A 20,801-nucleotide genomic window follows, 5' to 3' on the forward strand; every position below is an offset into this window, starting at 1 on the left:
ACAACACAAAACTTGATGGCGTACCTCTGTTCAATCGTTCGCTGCATTCTGCGCTTGCACCGACTCACTCGACAGGGGTCCACTGAAAACACAGCCTGGCCTCTACGAACGCGCTCAGGCGAATGGCGCTTGGCACGTGTTAAAGGTTAGACCCCCACTACCACGCCTGCGCGGTGCGAGCATGCTGCGGTGTACAGTCACGTAAGGGAAAGATTTTTCCCGATACTTTTTATATGGACCTTTTAATTTACATTTTAATCATTTTATAAAGGAGACATGATGGCATACAGTGCAATGGTTTGACGTAAATAAAACCACACCTGAAGATGGCACATTAGTGCCGAAACATGTAGTGAAGAGATAGGTGAAAATGTGTGCACTGTAAGACGGTTGGTACAAATACACATCATGGACGTGAATCAGTGCAACAGGACGCTAAAATATAACAATATTTTTATAAAACTGTTTGGACTGGATGAAAAGAATATTCTTCCACCAGTGTACATGAGGAATGACAATTAAACACAATTCTATTATCAAATGAAGTATACAGACATAATCAAATATAATATGGATGGAAAAATATATTTCTTTAAGAATACTATAAGCTTGGTGTAACATATAGAAACTAACAAACTAATAAATCAGAATATTTCTATCCATAACTATTTATTAAATATACATAAACATATCAACAGAACAGTGACAACCAAGAAATCCTTAGCCTTTTATGCACAAGAATACAAAAATTAATACTTTCATGTGGAGTTAAAGTTGAAGAGATGCCACAGTGAACATTCACCACTAAAAATATGACTTCCTATGGTCAGCTTTTAAGAGGTACACTGTATGGATGGCCAACCACATTAAAATGACCAAACCAGAAACACTATCTGGAATAGGTAAATTTATTAAAAAAAAAAAACCCCTATCACTGTAACAGGTCCTGGAGTCCCTCAAAGTTGTGAGACATTGAGGCTCACGCATTTTTCAAACACTTGGCTCATGGAGGGCGGTGAGGTTGTCAGACTTATGCACTGCCTGCCCTTTACCCCCAGGAAGATTCTCAGCCCTCATTTCTGTTAACAAGCTTAGTAGACCCCCGGTCCATAGTGCAGCTGGAAGGATTAGGTCAACTGAAAAACCCAATGACATATTTATTGTCAGTAACTTGGACTACATAGCATCAATGATAGGAAGATTGTAAATAATGAATTGTAAAGGGTGTGGAACAAAGAAGCTGTGGCCCAGCTTACAACACCATACTGCCATTTGCTTCTATGGACTGAGGAAAACCATGAAAATCTCAAGCAGGACAGCCAGTGTATGTGCCAAAATTTGAACCCGGGACCTCATAAATACAAGTCAGAACTGCTACATTTTGAGCCAGTGGGCTCAGATTCATATTCAGACTCATGGAGCTGCTCTGGAGCCTTCAACTGTTTCCACTAGATATGTTTGTTATTCGCTCACAAAGAGTAGATGAAGCCTGATCTGGGGACATGACACAAAATGTCTCTCATGTACTGATATAAAAGGGATAAGATCACTGCATGGAACTTGAGCCATTCACATATTGCCTACTCTATACAAGCCACTTTTAGAGAACTATCTGTCTTCCTTCTCTGCTAATCCTCATTACTCTGGGAAAGTTCTGTCTATAGTAGCAGCACCATCTGTCACCCACCAGGGAGTAATTCAATCATGATTATTTCCACGCCTACAGTTACTGTTGTACTACCTTCTACAGAAACATTTTATCAAGGTGTATTGAAAGGACAAAATTTTTAGAAAATAGATCCAATATTCTGAACAACAATTATTATATTAAATCAGAATCCCACTCAGTTATAAGTTTAATGTTCAATTATTTATTTTAAACTTAATTTCTGACTTTCTTCTTCTGCAAATAAATCAGAAAATGTAATAAACATATTATATCATGTAATAATTGATAATAAAATATGTTTATAAATTCTTTAATTATTAATTTTTGAGGGAATATGTTGTGCTAATTCATAACCAAGAGATGAGCTGCCTTGGGGAAGGTGTCTATATTTTCAAATGGTGTGTAGAAATAACTAATTTCCATCCACCTAATCTCAACCGACAATGATGAAAGACAACTCTCAATGAGATTAAGTTCAGCAGTATAAAAGACAGCAGAGGCACTGAGTGAACTCAGAACAAAATCAAGAGCAATCCCTTGTATTTAGAGCAAGTCTGTTTCTTTACACAACATACAGAGGTGCTGATTTAACATGAAGACGTGCTTATTATGGAGCCAAAGTATTTTAATTTGGTTCCTAGTACTTTCAGCAACTCATCGTATTTATTCTAGTGATAACTTCAATTCAGCAAATAAGGAAATGGGGAAAACAAAGACTGCTGGAAATGATTTCAGTTCAATGGTTGAAGAGCGTCTGGCTTGCAAGGAGAAGAAATCTTTAACTACCAAAACTTTTCACCTGCCAATAGAATTTAAAATGCATCAGGAGAATGAAAAACCAACTGACACAAAGGAAACTCAAACTTATTTTGAACATGAAGCTAAAGAATTAGGTGGTATGACCATGGATAATTCTGTATTCGGAAACTGGGGTATTCCTGCAGGAGTCATTGAACAGGAAGTGAGAAGCAGCATGCTGATGGGACAGAGAGAGAAAAAAATAAGTGACGCAGAAATTGGATGGCTACGACCTGAGACTAGCAGTGTATTGTCTGAATTTCAGTTAGGGCAAAGGAAGTTATCCAGTGACTTGGTACATGTGAAACAGGAACTTACAAATGATGATGTGTGGCCTGGACCTCAGTTGGGATATAACGGGAAGCAAGCAAGTTATTCAGAACTTTTGGGTCAAGAACCTGCAAGTGGTGGTATGCGGTTTGGTCTTTGGCTGGGAAAGAGGGAAAAAAAGTCAAATGATTCTAAACTGCGTAAACCTGCAAGTGCCGGTATGTGGTTTGGTCCTCGGCTGGGAAAGAGGGGGGAAAAATCAGGAGATTTAGAACTTACACAGCAAGAACCTGAAAGTCTTGGTATGTGGTTTGGTCCTCGATTGGGAAAGAGAGGAAAAAAATCAAGTGATTCAGAAATTCTGCAGCTAGAACCTGCAAGTGCTAGTTTGTGGGTTGGACCTAGGCTGGGACAGAGGGAAAAAAATTCTAATGGTAATCCTGAACAAGTGAAACAAGAATCTGCAAGTCTTGGCATGTGGTTCGGACCTCGGCTAGGAAAGAGGACAACGAAATCAAGCGATTCAGAACATGTGCAACAAGAATCTGCAGGTGCTGGAATGTGGTTTGGACCTTGGCTAGGACATAGACAAAAAAAGTCTAATTATAATGCTGAACAAGTGCAACAAGACACTCTAAGTGGTGGTATGTGGTTTGGACCTCGACTTGGACGCAGAGATAAAAAGGATAAGATTAACAATAAGCATGTGAAACAAGAACCTGTAAGTGGTAGTATGTGGTTTGAACCGAGGCTGGGGCATAGAATGAAATCCTATGATCCTGAATGGTTTCAGAAACAGAAACAATTATGGACACTTTTGGAAACTATGGGTGACAGGCAAACAGAGTATGATTTCACACCTCAACTAGATCAAGATGCATCCACTGAGAATGATCCAACAATAACCAACAAAACCATGAGCAGATCAATGTCACACAACATACCTGGCATCTCAGATGATAAGGGAGTTATGGCCTCAGTGGTAGGATATGGCTTGTTTCGCAAGCTGGCAACAAGCAAAAGAAAATGACTAGAACAACCACACATGTCCCACAAGAAGTTCGGACTCTCTTGGAAAAGGGAAATGACAAACCTTCCAAGCATAATTTTACACCCAGGTTAGGTCGTGACTTGTATGAAAATGGCCTTACTTTACTCTCCAAAAACCTTAGGTTACCAAAGCCCAGAGAAGATATCAGCAGAAAGTACATGGATATTTTATATCAAGACTATGGAGACATAAGGCATAAATGATCATGTTCTAGTTTATAGAAAGGCTGGCAAATAAAGATACAAGGACAATGGCACCAATAGTTTCTAAATATGGACTACTGAGATGGAATTCATAATTCTTATGTTACAATTTACATGAATGTAATAAATGTAAAAGATCTTCTTAAAGAGTATTTAAAATAAATTTACATGCACTAAAATATGAGCAATGATATTATTTAAAAACTGGAATGCAAATTTTCCATACTTCTCAGTACAGTTTACCCACTGTGAAAAAAAAAGTGTGTGCGCACCTATAAAGATTTATTTCAGGAAAGTAAGTGACACATCAATCCAGAGCCATCCAGTATTTCTCCTCCATACTCTGCCTCTTTTAGTATCTTAGTTCAGTTACAATGAGACAGCCTAGTTGTATAGATACTGTTCAGCTTACTAGACTTGATATTTATCTATTCGAATTTTAATAAAATGTTAAAAAATATAGAAAAAATCCTATGTCACTCCAAACCCATACATTTCATGAGCACTTTCATTACCTTCACTAAAAACTGTTACTTAAAACATAAGAATATCAGTAACTGACCACATGAAGTAGGTTTCTTCATAAACCTACTTCATGTAGGGCCAACTGATTAATACAAATCCAAGTCTAAATTTATGATCTCTATCCATAAAAACCATGAAATACAATATACATTTAAACATTTTTAATTGTTATTTATCTATTAACAGGGATTTCAGCACACTGTTTACAACTTATGTTCCAAATCAATTTGGCTTTCTAAAAATAACTTTATCAATTCACAAAATAATTTCTGAACCAAATAAATAAGTTACATTTCCTTTGAGACTTCCAGCCTGATTACCTTTATTTATTTTGATATTTTCTGCTGTTCTTGGTTGCTTACATTAGTTTGTGTATACCTTAAATGGTCCTGACTTCTCATTTATCTTTGACTATCTTCTTATTCATTCCTTGTAACTTCCTAATCTTCTCCATTGGCATGGATCAGGCACACATAAGAATGACAGTCAAAAAATAAACTAAAGAAGACTATCTTAACCTATACTCAAACTGATGTAAGCAACCAATAAACTCAAGTGAACACAGAAAAATGAAATAGCAGTCAAAATAAACTAAACAAAGAATTTTTATGCTAGTAATGCAATTCAGAAATTACTTCATGAACTGATAAAGATAATTTTTGAGGACCATTAAAAACTTAAGTTGTAAACTGTATGACAAGGATAACTAACTTCATGTAGCTGAGCCCTTCTTGAGATGCCACCAGTTGTGCAGCTACTCAATAATATCCCAGCATTATATGGAACCTGAAGGTTCATTACTGTGTTCACAAGAGCCCTCCACTGGACTATATCCAGGATAAATAACAGATAATAAAAAATTAAGATAAAATTTATAAAAAAAAACTATCTTTGGAAACATGATTTCTCCACCAAAAATATCTAGAGTAGTTTTTAATTTTTCCCAGTAGTTTATTAGCTTACAGTGTAGTCATGTTCGTGTGTCTACCTATACCACCCTCATCACTCACAAGTAATGGAACAATGGTTATGAAACTTCCTATGAAGATTATGTCATTTGACAGGGGGGATCACTTCACAAAGACACATGTCTATCCCTTACCCGCAAAATTCTTCCTGACCAACTAAGAACCCCAAAACTAAAATGTAAGATTTAATGTGAGTGTAGGAACATAATTACTGAACCTGAAATTATGAAGATGGAAGTAGGATATTACTTCTCTTGTAAGCCACAGAACTAGAACTTTGTGGTTGAGAGGTTCTAGTCATGAATTCCGGCCTGTAAATTGGATACCCTAACTGCAAATTGACACTGTTTCTCTCTCAAATGCTTTGAAAGTTGCTTAATGTGGATATGGTGCCTTTCCTCCAATCTTTCACTCTTCATCACAGATCTACATCTATTATAACATGTTTGTACCCTACAAGGTATTTATTTCAGTACAAGTTCACTGTACCTGATGCAGGATAGGTAGAGATTGATAAGAGCTTTGGTTTTGAGCCTTATCTTCACAAGCTGTGAGATAACCTCAACATCTCTTTGTGTATGTGTGCTACAGTTTAGACATACAGACATGAGGACTTCCTGTGCAGGGCGCATCAGTTTTGGATTCTGCAACCACATCTCAAGCCGCGGAGCAGCTGTCACACGAACCTGTAACAGTGTTGATCAGCCTTCATATATGGGAATATCAGTGTCTTGATAATCAAAAACATAACTGAAATGACATTACAAAAAAACAAGGTGCTGGTACTGATACATATAGGTAGGTGATCACTGATGATAATTCTGGACATTCCAGAAGTAAAAAATATCCTGTGAACAGAGATTATGATACCAGATTCACTAGACATTCAGCTCTCCCCAGGGACAACAGTCTACTTCCTATTCCATAAATGTAATAACCATTTATTTGTAATTTAAACGATGAATGGTGCCAGAAACACAAGGATATAAGTACATGGCCAAGAAGAATTACTGGATTTTTGGATTGAGATTAGCTCTTTCTAAGGGGACCAACTGAGTGTCTCTCCCCCCCCCCTCACCTGAGGACAGAAACAGATCCAGTTCCCAAAACTTCATGCTTTCTATTTTCTAAAATACCGGACATTGGAAAAAGTTGAAACCCCCAGTAATTCTGTTTATTAACACTACTTTTAAAATTTATAGGGTTAACTCTAATAATGATTCTACTAGTGTAATCCATAAATAAAACGATTTAATTTTGTCTGAAGTTGTGAGGCCCTGGCATGCAGATACGTATATACTCTGCAACAAAGTGAAGCCAAAGTTCATAACTTCAAACACCATAGGACGCAATTTGATCAACATCACTCAGGAATATGAAGTCTACATTTGGGGCAGTACAATATGCTCTATGGATTCTGTGTAACAAAACTCAGGGGCAAAACTATTTATAAACTCAACTACATTTAATAGACATACTCGTATCTGCAGAAACATTTTCAGAATGTACTGGATGACAATTACAGTAGGACTTGGTTATAACGTCATCAAAGGGACCTAAAAATAGTGTCGTTATAAACGAATGTCGTTGTAACCGAAATGGGCACTTCCACAGTAGCCTTATGTTAGTCACGTAAAAATCTACCAAAAACCGAGTTAAAATGTTGCATTTTTTAGTGAAATACGTAGTTAAGTACAGACTAATGTAACATTAACGTGGAATTAATATGGATTCTCCATATCGTTTGTACTGTAGAATTCACCAAACCAAATTCGCGGCATACATCAGCTTTTTTCCTTCCATTTTCTATTTCACGAATCACTTTAACTTTCTCTTCAATGCTTAAAACTTTCCTTTTCATTGCCATGTTTTCGCTACTGCACTTCTCTGGGTTTAGGCAGGAACACTATAGGGTAAGTAGACAATGTGAGGTCCTGTTAGACGAGATTCTAGGAAAGGAATGCAGTTAACAACCTGCCGCGTCCTCTTGCACTATTCACGCAGTCCCACCCCACACCCTTGTTTTCGCATAAAACCCACGCTCCTCTTGCAGCCCGCGGTCGTATTCTTCCAGGACAGACACGTCAGCAAGTAGAGAAAGTGAGGGTGGGCAGACACATCGAACTTTCCCACGATATCAGAGAAATTCAGGAATGAAAATGACGTTACATACGAGGTTGATGCATTTGTGCATGTCGTACTAAGAAAGGTATAAAAACAGTTGCTTTATGAGGAATTAGTTCGTACCATTGAATATTTGACGCAATAGACAAGGTGTCGCAGAAACCGATGTTGCTATAACCAAGTTTTACTGTATATTGAAACTTATGATGGAGGAATTAGTCCATATTACAGACTTCATCAGACAGTGATCATGTGTCTGTGGAGCTCTCTTCCACTCCATTAGATTTATAATCTTACTTATAGCCTTGCTCTTTTCTAAATTATCTGTGTATCTTCAAAGCCTCAAAGCACCCATGCAGAAACTGAAATCACAATTTAAAAAATTATATTATGGATTTAAAATCCTGTTTCATTAGCTTCAAATACCATTTATACGAAGAAATATAAGAGTCACATTGCTGGTTACACTCAACATACCTCAACCAAGCCACAGGATGCAGACAGAAGCCGCAGGAAGTTGCGGGTTATATTCTCTGCAGGCTGCCTTCTATTCAACTGCTCTCTCACTGCATCCATTACTATCTGTTCCACTGCTTCTTGTGCACCTACATACCTAAATGTATATGGGAAAAATTTATGCTGAGCTCTCGATATTTCATTAAAAAACTTAAGTGGAAACAACAAATAAGAAGTCTAAAGCAGACCCTACACGATCAGTAATAATGTCATTACTTCCTTCATTACTCCTTCATTACTTTTCAACCTTACACGATCATTAGAAATGACATTACTGGCTTCAGTACTGCTCGACTCATCAAGAGAGAAGCACATTTATTTTGTGTCAGTTTTCTCGAGGATTATAATGGATCCTCGCAGAAAAGTGTGTATTGCTATAATTTTAGCATTAGGCACAAAACGAAATGTTAAGCGCCGACGCTGAATGAAAAACTGGTTACAAAAACGTGAAAAGTATTCCCATGTTGTTCTGCTAAAAGAAATTGGTGCAACGGAATCAGAGGATTACAGAAACTATTTTCGTATGAGTGAAGGAACATTTGATAAGTTGCTGAGAATGGCGTTGACTGGTTGCTCAAATTTGTCGAGAAAATGGAGGGCGTAAAATACCCAGGAAGTAGGCTGATACAATTCATCCGTACCGCTTCCCAATCTCTTCGATGTCAGAACTTTCTTTAATTCCTTCCTGTAGTTACAGTGAAGCGTGTTGATTTTTCATCTCACATCAGCGCAACTAGCCCCTGGTTTTATTTTAATGTATATATTCAACAGTTTGTCCAAGGCTATATTTCTTTTTGTTTTATTCAAATACACTGGGTTAGTGGGGTTCCAGTTCTGGTAGGGCTTCATACGTCTCTATGAAGTTCCGAAGAACTTCGCCCTCTTCTGCAGTCACCTCACTTGTAGGGGATTCAGTGACGGAGAACTCCCTTTCGCTGTCCATGTCTACTTATTGCCACTCTGACTGCACAAAGCGAACTGAGTAATGAAGGAGTATTGATGCGCACACTCTACACGGTCATTACTAATGACAGTATCCCCACCATGCACCAGTAATGATGCCTCGAAATCAGAAAATCCGGATTCGCATCATTACTGACCATCATTCCAGTTCCCTCAACCTTACACGATCATTATTAATGTCATTCCAATCAGGTAATGGCATTATTACTGACTGTGTAAGGTCCGCTTAACAGACAAGAAATGGTAATCACATAGCTAAGAAAACTATAAGAACTGTAGGATTTGAGGTTGCCACAGCAGTGGTGATGAAGAATTCTGTCTCTGGGGATGTAACACTGTGCAGTCCAATGAAATTCAACTGACATGTTCCTTTAAAATGATTCTTGAGTTTCAACGAGCTACACAGCACTATATCTCTGAATGCTAAATTAGTGAGAATTTCAAACTTAAGAACTTTTCGATTTCATTCAATTCCCTATGTGAACACACAGTAGTTAATTTGTTATTACAACAATATAGTTCAACAAAAACTTAAATTTTAAAATAGAGACTGAGTTCCCTATGCATATATCCATGAATGTCTAATAAAACAGGGGCTTTCAGTGTGCTACATCTAGAAATGTTGAGTATCACTAACTTTTTATACTCAACAATCATCAAATGGGGAAGTAAAGCAGATTTTGTTTCAAGATGTACTTTCCACAAAATTATTCTGTCTCCTTTTTTGGTGAGTCTCACTAACAGGTAGTTTAAAGATAATGAAGATAATACAATAATCCAAGAAGTTATTATACATCATTCTCCTTTTCAATGTTACACCTTCTGCACTGAGTTTGATGCTTTCAGTTATATTATATTTGATTACAGGAAGTGAGATGATAATGAATTACTGAATCAGTTTTAAATTTGCTCAAGGAAGAATATTATTGTTTAGACTGCTAGAATATGGATGCCTGAACGACAGCCTGGTCAGATACATTAATTGCATTTTGCTATTTTTCCGAAGATGAAAGTCCTTGGTGAATAAATCACAGTTTGTCCTACTGAGTCTGTAATATCTTACAGCAAATACGCAGATGAAGGCATTACAATCAGAAATGACAATTTACTCTGAGAGATTCACATTACCTGAGAATCCTTCCCAATATAAAAATATTTATGCATATAAATACTTTGAAAAATACTGATAAACTATTCTTTGCCTTGGTAGAACAGGAATATCCATCTTTTCCTTGAGATCAGCAGACAGCCCTGCATCGCCACTTCCTGCAGACCCTTCACCTCCCTCTTCATCCATTCCCACAGTAGATGGAGAGGGGCATGATTCTCCTCTTGAGCCAGGCAGTCCTACCAAATCAGGCTGCAGCAATGATCGTGGAGGAATACGACTGTTGATAGCAGTCAAAATATTGTTCACAAAGCCTGCACAGTCTTCATGATCAACCCATACTCGATCTCCAAGTGAATCTTCTACATATAACTGAAAGTATGTGTACAAGACAGGCATTCAGTTTTCAGTTTTAGTACCTCTTCTGCTCAAAGTGAAGCCATAGTACAATCACATAAATAAGGATTCCTCTTACTCACACAGAACACACTGAAATGCCATTATGCAGATATTTGGAATTTACATGTTAAATTGAAATGTTCCTAAAATAAATGGTGCACATCATATGATGTAAATATACTGTTACATAAATACTGTATAAAATAAAAATGTTCCTACTTCTTTCCTTTTAAGCTTAAGAATTTGCCTTTAATTCAAATCCTACTTCATAACTAAGAATATACCGTACTGAGATGAAAATTTAAATTAAAATTACATTGCCAGACCTGCCTACAAGCATTTAAAAATGTGTACAATAACGGTTAAGCAGGATTCAATATCATTTTCTATGGTTAACATGAACAAAGAATGGGCTGAGGGTAAGCCTTTAAATAAACTAATCTAAAGGAAAAAATAACAAACAAACTTGGCACAGTGAAAACTAGATACAAAGTTACCCAACCCACTGTTGTTCCAATTCGTTTTAATACAGAAAAAGAAAAAAAAAAATAAGAAAGAAAATCGTGATTCCTATGTTAACTTTCAAATCTGAATGGCTCAAACATCTGAATATAGAAAACTAATTACAGAATATTTAGTGCTACTTATAGTTATGTTACTTACTCTATACCACAGCGGCCTCCGTAGTCTAGAGGTAACGTTCCCACCTCATGACTCGTAGTACGCGGGTTCAAATACCCGGCGGAGGTCGTCGAATTTTTAAGGGCGGAAAGATTCAGGGAACAAGTCCTCTGGGAGGGACTTTAAGCCGTGGGTTCCGTGTCGTAGCTTTACGGCATGTAAAAGAACCTCATACCTCCAAAGGAGGTCACTGAGCAAAATTGCGGACATTTGCCGCCCAACAGCAGTCACTAATACCTCCGGTAGATAGGGGAAGCATTATAGATACTTCTCAGCCAGTAGAGCCGGTCTCGCTCGCTGGGCGGGACTGATGGTAAGCACCAATACCGGTAGGATATAGAGACTGGTAGAAATCATAGAGGGAAGCACAATGGACCACTATAGGTCTAAGTGCATGGGGAAACCCACCCTCTCTAATAACTAACTAACTAACTAACTAACTAACTACTCTATACCATCAGTGTGTCACTGCTATTCCTGCAACATATGCTACCTTTTCTTGGCACTAGTTTTAACAGCTGGGTATCACACAGATGGAATTTGATATTCAACATTCTCAGTGTTACTATTGTCACTACTAACAATGCATTTACTGTAATAATCAAAACAACTATGTCCAAATTAAAATGACAGCATGCAATTCTTGTCACACTGGTACATGTGAGTGAGTTGTTAAGCAATATGTGAGGTTCTCATGGTGACAACTACAAAAATTAACAACTTCTGGAATGTGATTCCATGTAGTAGGGCTGGGTACAATTATTCTGAAAGGGCAGCAGGTTTCCCCAAAATGTTAACAATGTTCTACTAGACTACATGACATCATATCCTCAAAGAAAATAATCTTATAATAAGTTGTTTCTACCCCACTACTTTACAGTCTTCAGGAATTTGACTCTGTATAGTCTGGAAGATAGTTATCTATCAGGCTATATGATGTCACAAACCAAAAGACTACAAAACACAAAAGTAACATATAGTGCATTAAGGTAACATCTAGTACAACCAGTTTTTAATTCATAATCATAATGTCTAACATGTTTCAGCCCTACATAGCTATCTGGGATGTTTAATTTAATGTAAACAATATAACAATAACAATAACTTTTATTAAACATAAGACTGTACTTTTAATATTCACTGCCGTAAGAACCTCAAATCAGTATTTTTTCTTGTGCATGCCATCTAGATTGAAAATGCTGAAATTATTAAAAGTATGTAGAAGGGATATATCCATGCAGAAAACAGTATCCATTGGTGACAATAACTGAAAGCACTAACAAAACCTATTTCACATCAGAATGCAGTATTGTAATAGCAGGCATATGACAGCAATTTTGGTAAGGCACACTGACACACTGTCAGTGCTTGCCATGTTAAAAACCAATCTCTGTTAACTTATTCATGCCTGGTCTTATTTCATATGCTATCAGGGTATAATAATAAATAAGGCACAAAAGAAAACTTACATCTTCTTACAAGATGTGGACTTAAATGTTCAGTATAAAGCTTTCATTGGCAGAACATAATGTTACCTGTAACTGCTAACACAAATGCTTACATACATTAACTTCAACTATACCTTTATGAAAACATCAGGCCAAATTTTCTTGTCTTGAAATCCTCGAAGAAGTAGGTTTGCTGCTAGGACAGGAACCAGAGGATTTCCTTTGCTTTTGAAGTTATGTGATGTATCTCGTCGTAGTAAACTACATAAAGCATGCATAACACAGTCCCCAGCAAATAACGATGGTCGCAATTTCCCAAGATACAGCAAGCCAAGATATAAAAGTGAATCTGGTTTCCACCGTTGACTTCGCAGAGTTCTAATTGCACCACACAAAAGACCAATCTGAAATTAAATATATCAAATGAAGTTAAGTTAACAATTAAGTAGAACCTAAGACTTAGACAAACTTTTTTGGAATAAATCAAGTAACAGAAAAATGACACAAAACTACTAACTCCGTGATCTGTAGTTCACAAGCGATCTATGCTGACCAAGTGACAGCCGCTTGTCGGCGAAGTTAGTGCCAACTTTTGCGGATAGAGGGTGTCATGTGGTCAGCACAATGAATCCCCATGGCTGTTAACTCTTTGACTGGCGCGAAGGGTATTTAAATCCCACCCCNAAATCCCCATGGCTGTTAATGTCGGTTTTCTAGACCAGAGCCGCTATTTCCTTGAAATAGCTCCTCAATTATCGTTCCAAGGCTGAGTGGACCCTGTTCCAGACCCACTACTTCTCAGAAAATCTGGTAGCGCCAGGAATCAAACCTGGATCTCTGGATCTGTAGCCAGGAACTCTGACCATTAGACCAGAGAGGAGGTAGAGAAAAATAACATAATATTTAAAATTCAAACTGTCAGGAATCTCTACACATAGGTTCGGTGAAATCAATGGTAAGAGTGTAAGTTAGAGCTTGTAGGAGTCCAAGAGGCCACAATGGAGTCAACATGCAGATGAGTATATATTTTGGTGAAAAGTGGAATAGTCCCCTAAATTCCATTACATGGAGGTTCTACGAGTACTACAGTCCCATAAACAAAATGATAATTATGAACTGTACACCTATGCCAGTTAATTAGTAACATCAACTGCAGTTGTCTAACAACTGAAACTGTTATGAAATATGTTGCTCTGATAGGACCAACACGGGAATAAAAATTATACTGATGATGAGAAGTCATATGGAACACGTAATTTTCTCAACATATGTTACATACATGCCTCTTCAGGTTGTTGAACAAGACAAATAAAATAAATGGCTTCATTAAACTACTCAAACCTTCTCCAAACTGTACGAATACTTGCCTCCTTATCTCCTTCATCCAAGTTGCAAGCTTCAAGCACTGCTGGTACAAGCTCCGCTGGCTCACATTCCACTGCCACCATCTCCCATGCTTCTGCACCACCGCTGCTACCACTACCACCAACTCGGCCCAATATTGATGGTGCACCCACTTTTGTCTTCTTTGGAGGAATAGGTGGTATAGGTCCACCAACAGTTTCTCTCTTTCTGTCTGTACCTGCATACATAAAACCTTGGTTCCATATTTATCACCCTTCATTGTCTGTGTTCTGCAAATGCGTGCAGTTTAGATGGCCAAACATGGTATATTTTCAGTACTGTTACCTCCTAGATTAAATCTGACCACTAGCCCTACAATATCATGGGATTTACAAGCTGAACAATGGTTCAGGACTTTGAGTGTTCAAATGTACCAGATTGCAGTCATAGCAGTTTTAGACTCATAATCTAAGTTTGCCAGGTTAGGTTACATGATTTTAGCATGGGGTGAATAAGCTTCCTCAATACAGATTATTAAACTATAAAATCAATTTTACAGACAAAATGTACATATGAGAAAACTGCAAATAGCAATATATTTAAGATTACATTACATTGCATTGCATTGCATTCCATGGATCCAAAGTTAGTCAAAATGACTGTAGAATGTGGAATATGTCATATAAATACAAAATATATGTACAGACCCAATGGAGTTCTCACACAAGAGAAACCAAGAATACACAGCGACTACACACAAGGCTATTCAAAGATACATAAGTTATTTTCTAGACAATAGGTATTCATCAACAGAGTAGAATGAATGTGTACTTAAGTATCGTTTCAGTGCTATTTTAAATCGTGCATTTTCATTCATAAGACCTTTGAGATCAGATGGCAGGTTATTAGAAATTTTGATCCCAGCATAATATGAGCTTTTCTGAAAGCATGATAGGTTAGCAATTGGTTTATGAAGGCAATATTTGTGTCTTATGTTAACACTGTGTATATCCGTATTTGTCTGAAAATGTTCTTCGATATCTGTAATAAAATTTATTAATGAATATATATATTCACAAGGCAAAGTTAAGATCTGTAGTCTCTGAAATAGATCTCTACAAGAATTATGGGATCTGACAACCATCATGAGTCTAACAATTTTCTTTTGCAATGTAAATACCTTTTTACTGTCAGATGAATTACCCCAGAAAATTATTCCATACTTCATTAAAGACTGCACTGAATTTCTTATACACTCTGTCAAGTTTCCATTTTTTCAGAATTACATTGTATGAATACCTGCTTCCCCATTATCGCATAAGGTCATTGCTCAGATTAAAAATTCAAAATGGGTTCCTTGCGAGTATGTCTGAACCTATTCTGTAACACTGTACTCCATATATACATGCATAACTTTCTGCATTAATCATATGACACTGCTTACCATCTGAACATTCAAATGAGAATCTTTGACTGATCTCACTCATTTTTTGTTACTTTTTACAATAGAAACTGCACAATTGGAGAGTTCTTTCATTCATTGCTACACCCAGATTTCCCACTTGTACGATTAACTTGTGAGTAAGAATATGAACAAAATATACTTTTTGTTTGACTGATATGTGAAACAGTTTGTGGTGTCACTGTTTCATAATTATATGCCATACTTGACTGATGCATTTGAGAGTCCACTACCTAGCATAAAAACTACGAGTAGGGAAATAGAAAGGATTATATGGTCCCTAAAATCTAGTCAAACACATGGATATGATGAAATTTCAAATATACTCAAATCCTGTAAAATCTTTATTAGTGAACCTATAAGTTACTTATGTAACAGAGCTATGCATGAGGGTATATTCCCAGACAGATTAAAATATGCTACAATTGTACCAATATACAAAAAAGGTGACAAAAACTTAGAATCAAATTACAAACCTATATCCATATTGACATCTATTAGTAAGATATTTGAGAAGGTAATGAACATTTGAATGATACTAGTATATTAAGCAAATACCAGTTTGGATTTAGAGAAAATCAAGGGACTGAAAATGCAATTTATAGACTTATCTCTGGAATACTAGACTCATTAAATAAAAAAATACAAGTCTGTGGGATTTTCTGTGATTTAGAAAAGGGTTTTGATTGTGTTAGCCACGATATATTATTAAATAAATTGAGGTATTATGGAACAAAAGATAAACAACACGACCAGTATAAGTCATATCATTTATAAACGATCTGCCCCAAGTTATACATAATGCAGAGGTAGTACTAGTTGCTGATGATACAAATATATTGATTACTGGAAAAATATTTTATCCTTAAATGAAAAAATTAAAAATGTAAAGACTCAATTAGAAAAATGGTTTTATGAAAATCGTTTAATAATAAACATGGATAAGTCAAAGGTATTATTTTTTTGGGGAAGTAGATCTATTCAAATTACCAGACCCCTTTTTTATTTAAATAATAAGGAGGTGGGTTATTCAGTGGATGTAAAATTTTTGGGTATTTGCATTACTGAAGATTTAAGTTGGGCAACCCACACCCAATGTGTGCCATAAACTTAGTGAGACTACCTATTTGATAAAATCCCTATGGGACTCAGTGAGCCAAACTGTTTTAAGAAGTGTGTATCTTGCAAAATTTGAGTCCGTGTTGAAATACAGTATTATTTTTTGGGGTGGGGTGCAAAAGGACTCTGAAACTCTATTTAAACTGCAGAAAAAATGTGTAGGGTGATAAAAGGTGTTAAAAATAGAGTTTCCTGTAGAAATTTCTTTCATGAATTAAAGATTCTAACTGTTACTTCTTTATATATTTTTGAGATCCTATGTTTTATGATAAAAAAATAAGATTTATACCACCCAGAATTCTGATGTTCATGGCTATAACACTATTCATAAACACAATTTGTTTGTACAATTTTGTGATACTGAGCGTAGCAAGGGAGGGGTGATTGGTATGGGAACCAAAATATTTAATGTCCTTCCATTTGAATTAAAGAATGTTAAAAATTTTAATGTTTTTAAGAAGAAACTTAAGAATTATTTGTTGTGTAATGTCTTCTATTCTCTTCAAGAATTTTTTAATAATTGTTGACATGGACTGTTTGTTGATAAATCTGTCTGTATATTTTTATGCCTTTTTTGAAGTATTTATTATTATTAATTTTTGATGTAAACTGCTTGTTAATAAATCTGTCTATATGTTTAAAATATTTATTCTTATGTCTTTTTTTGGAGTATCTGTTATTCTTAAATTAAGTTCAAATGTATTGCTGCATTATAGTCATGAATCACTGTGTGAATGTTACGTTATTTTTTTTTTACTTATGTTATTTTGATGTGATGTTGTTGATGTTTGACATGTCCAATTATAATTCTCTATAGCTATGCATGAAATAAATAAATAAATAAATAAATAATAATAATAATAATCTATTGAATAGAAAACAGAGAATTGCTATCTCCAATGGGACAAACAGTAGTAAAGTAAACTCTCGATGGGTTAAAGTAACTAATGGTGTCTGGCAAGGGTCCATACTGGAACCACTTCTGTTTATAATAAATATAAATAACCTACCCATGATTTTAGACACTAACAGTATTCCCATTCTATTTACTGACGATGCCAGGTTTTAATCTCTCAAGACAATCCAATAAAACTTAAAAATACAATAAATGAAGTACATAGGATACTGGAGGACTGGTTTAAAAAAAATTTAATGTCACTTAATATAATGAGAACATATTATATAAACTTCACTGTAAAAAATAATGTATATAGAGAAATGGGAGGCATAGGAACGGTTTTATTAAATACGAATCACATAACATTTCTTGGCCTGACTATCCAAAATGATATAACTTGGGACAGACATACAGAGGAGATAATAAAGAAATTAAATACAGCTTGTTATATGATAAGAAATGTAAAACCAGTGGTGTCTGTAAAAACATTAAAAAGTATTTATTATTCATACTTCCATTCTGTTATGACATATGGAGTAATGTTCTGGGGTAACTCAACTCATCAGAAAGAGTTTTTAAGATACAAAAGAGACTTATAAGAATAATAAGAGGATGTGGCTACAGGGAGTCATGCAGAGAACAGATTAGGAATATGAATACATTTCCTTTATGATCACAGTATATACGTGTATACTCTCCGCTGATGTTTGTAATAAAAAATAGAGAAATATTTGATACAAATAGGGATCGCTACAAAATAAATACCAGACATAATATGGATATACATATGAGCCACGTAAATTTGGCGAAATGTGGTAATGGGGTAATTCACATGGCCATAAGGATTTACAATGTACTACCTAATAAAATTAAAGTAACTTCTAATGATATAAATAAGTTTAAAAATAATTTAAAGTAATTTCTTTATTTCAATTCTTTTTATACACTGGATGAATATTTTAAGAGATAATGATTATAAAACTATATAAATATATAGGATGTTGAGTAGTACAGTAAATGGATAATCATCGTGAATGTACGATAACCATACTTATAATTGAATGTTTTTATATGTTGCACTTGTTGTACATGTTAAAGCTATATGACCAAAATATTCTGTTACTTCTGATGGAAATTTTTATCTTAAATTTTTATTTTAAATGATAATTTTGAGTGTATTGTGCTAGAGAGTAATTGTATTATGATGTAAACAAACATTGTCATATATTATAAGTCTTTTTGACAATTGCTTGATAGTAGTAGCAAGATAAATTGATACAATTCTGTATCTAAGGCCTTAGCCAACTATAGATGTAATGGAATATGGAAGAAATAATAATAATAATAATAATAATAATAATAATAATAATAATAATAATAATAAACTATTAATGACTTGGTTGGTAAACTGAAAATTGTATCGTCATAATTAAGCAAGAAATCTAAAATGAAATATAGCATGCTAACAAAAGAAAATTCAATGAAAGTTAGACTGGAAGTTGCACTAGGACATAAAATATGAGAACGAATTCTCTTATATAAAATGCAAGGAAACTGGTATATCAAAATTAATAGTCAGAAACATAAACAATTTACTAAAATTCTGACCATACAGAACCATGCACACTTTGCAATAAGGTGATCAAATAAATATCTGAAAGAAGTCAAAACTACAACAGATGATTTGTTGGGCTATTACATTTTAATAATTTGAACTATCAACTGCAATGACAAAAGAAATCACAGCAAAGCTACATGGATAACACTTACTAGGTGAAACACATACATATATTAACAGATCTTTTAATAGTAAAACCCCTACTTGAGAATGAGTGAGAGCCCCCTGGTTTACCATGCACCACTCCAGTGCGCTTTGCTTCACCACCTTCCATTCTGGAAGACTTGGAACCCAGGGCAAAGAGATCAGCTGGATACTGTTGGGTTTTGGTTTTGGCACCACGCCCCTGTGATGCCTTTCCTCTGTCCATTTTGCCAGTTTCCTTTTATATCTGTTAAATGGTTAACTTCATGTGATTTGAGTTTTTAACAGCGGTGACTATGAAGGATGGTACCTTCTGAGATGTGGCACCTTGTAGTCTGGTAGATGTTTACCAAGGTTTCAGAGAAATGTACTGCTTCCATCTTCATGGTCACAGAGTAAACAAAAAGCAAACAATAAAGGAATTAAATATTCCTCCAAAACAGTGGTATATTTCTACTAGACTATATTCGTATATCACAACCCAGATGATGGCATTCTTCGGAATAAAATAAAAGTAAAGTTGTCCCCACGCTTAATTAATTAAGCCTATCATGTAGATGTGTGGGGAAGCAGAGGTATACTCGTAGTTCCACCTTTCAAACCTCAATACTAGATGGAAGTGCGCGGTCAGCTTGACGCTCCTGCCACTTTATTCCCGGGGAAACAATCCCTGGTAGCTATTGTGTAGGAGGCTGGGTGGGCCCCATAGCCGGTCTAGACCCTGTAGAGAAGAGAAAGTCTCTTTCCCTTGACGGGAATCGAGCCCCAAATCCTGAAGAGTTCATCCGTCAGCCTAGTCGCTATGCCGATTGATCTATTTAACACAGTACTACTTTACTTATAATTCCTTGTATAAAATGGCTATCTCTCATCATGACAAACTTCAGGTTATGTAAACTAAAATATGATTTATACGACATAAATCCCACATAATTCGTATAATTTACCAGATATGATCAATGAAGTTCTCAATTATTAATAACTCCCCCTAATACTTTCACGAATGGACTATAATCCTAACGATCCTAACCTTCAACGACACATCAAACAACGTCAAACAACACTTCGTTCATCTTGCTAATAAATTGGCCAAGACCTACAAGGCTAAATTCGATATATCTGAATCAGATCTCTCGAATACTCGACACAGAAAATTACTTAAAATCCATTTATTCGAAGCGCAAATGTTCCCTGCCATCTATGAGTGTCAGAAAGGTGTAATTTGGCGGTAATACAAATGTCAAAGTTAAGTGCTATTATAAAATAAAATCTGTTTCCCTCTCCCCCACATCCTCGTGGCAAAACCATCTTACCCCAGGAAGCAGTGTCCGCTTTTAGACACTGATATTCACTTAACTGATCGAGAAATTTCCTGCATTTTATGAAACCCAGAGGTTCATTACCATGCTCAAAAAATGCTATCACCGGATGCAAACCTGGAATCAGTTTAATCCACTCAGCATCTTCACAACATGCGAATGGCCCTTCCCTCC

At 35.8% G+C, this 20,801-nt stretch overlaps 1 protein-coding gene across 3 annotated transcripts in view; it reads right to left on the minus strand.

The window, feature by feature from the left end:
• The window catches only part of LOC111873377 (integrator complex subunit 1), a 78,468-nt gene extending 58,057 nt beyond the window's left edge, over positions 1-20,411 (minus strand). For 2 of the 3 annotated variants that reach the window (XM_023868036.2, XM_023868034.2), the window contains exons 1-7: positions 20,256-20,405; positions 19,369-19,555; positions 14,091-14,305; positions 12,858-13,127; positions 10,290-10,567; positions 8,086-8,221; positions 5,974-6,170 (exon numbers count right to left, since the gene is read on the minus strand). In XM_023868036.2, coding sequence (XP_023723804.1) covers positions 5,974-6,170; positions 8,086-8,221; positions 10,290-10,567; positions 12,858-13,127; positions 14,091-14,305; positions 19,369-19,534 — 1,262 coding nt within the window. In that variant the 5' untranslated portion in view covers positions 19,535-19,555; positions 20,256-20,405. Of the gene's footprint in view, positions 1-5,973; positions 6,171-8,085; positions 8,222-10,289; positions 10,568-12,857; positions 13,128-14,090; positions 14,306-19,368; positions 19,556-20,255 lie in introns of all 3 variants that reach the window. The other variant, XM_023868035.1, reaches the window with a different exon arrangement.
• Positions 20,412-20,801: the final 390 nt, after the last annotated feature.

Source organism: Cryptotermes secundus, unplaced genomic scaffold (assembly GCF_002891405.2).
Source record: "Cryptotermes secundus unplaced genomic scaffold, Csec_1.0 scaffold5069, whole genome shotgun sequence".
NCBI classification, from domain to species: domain Eukaryota; kingdom Metazoa; phylum Arthropoda; class Insecta; order Blattodea; family Kalotermitidae; genus Cryptotermes; species Cryptotermes secundus.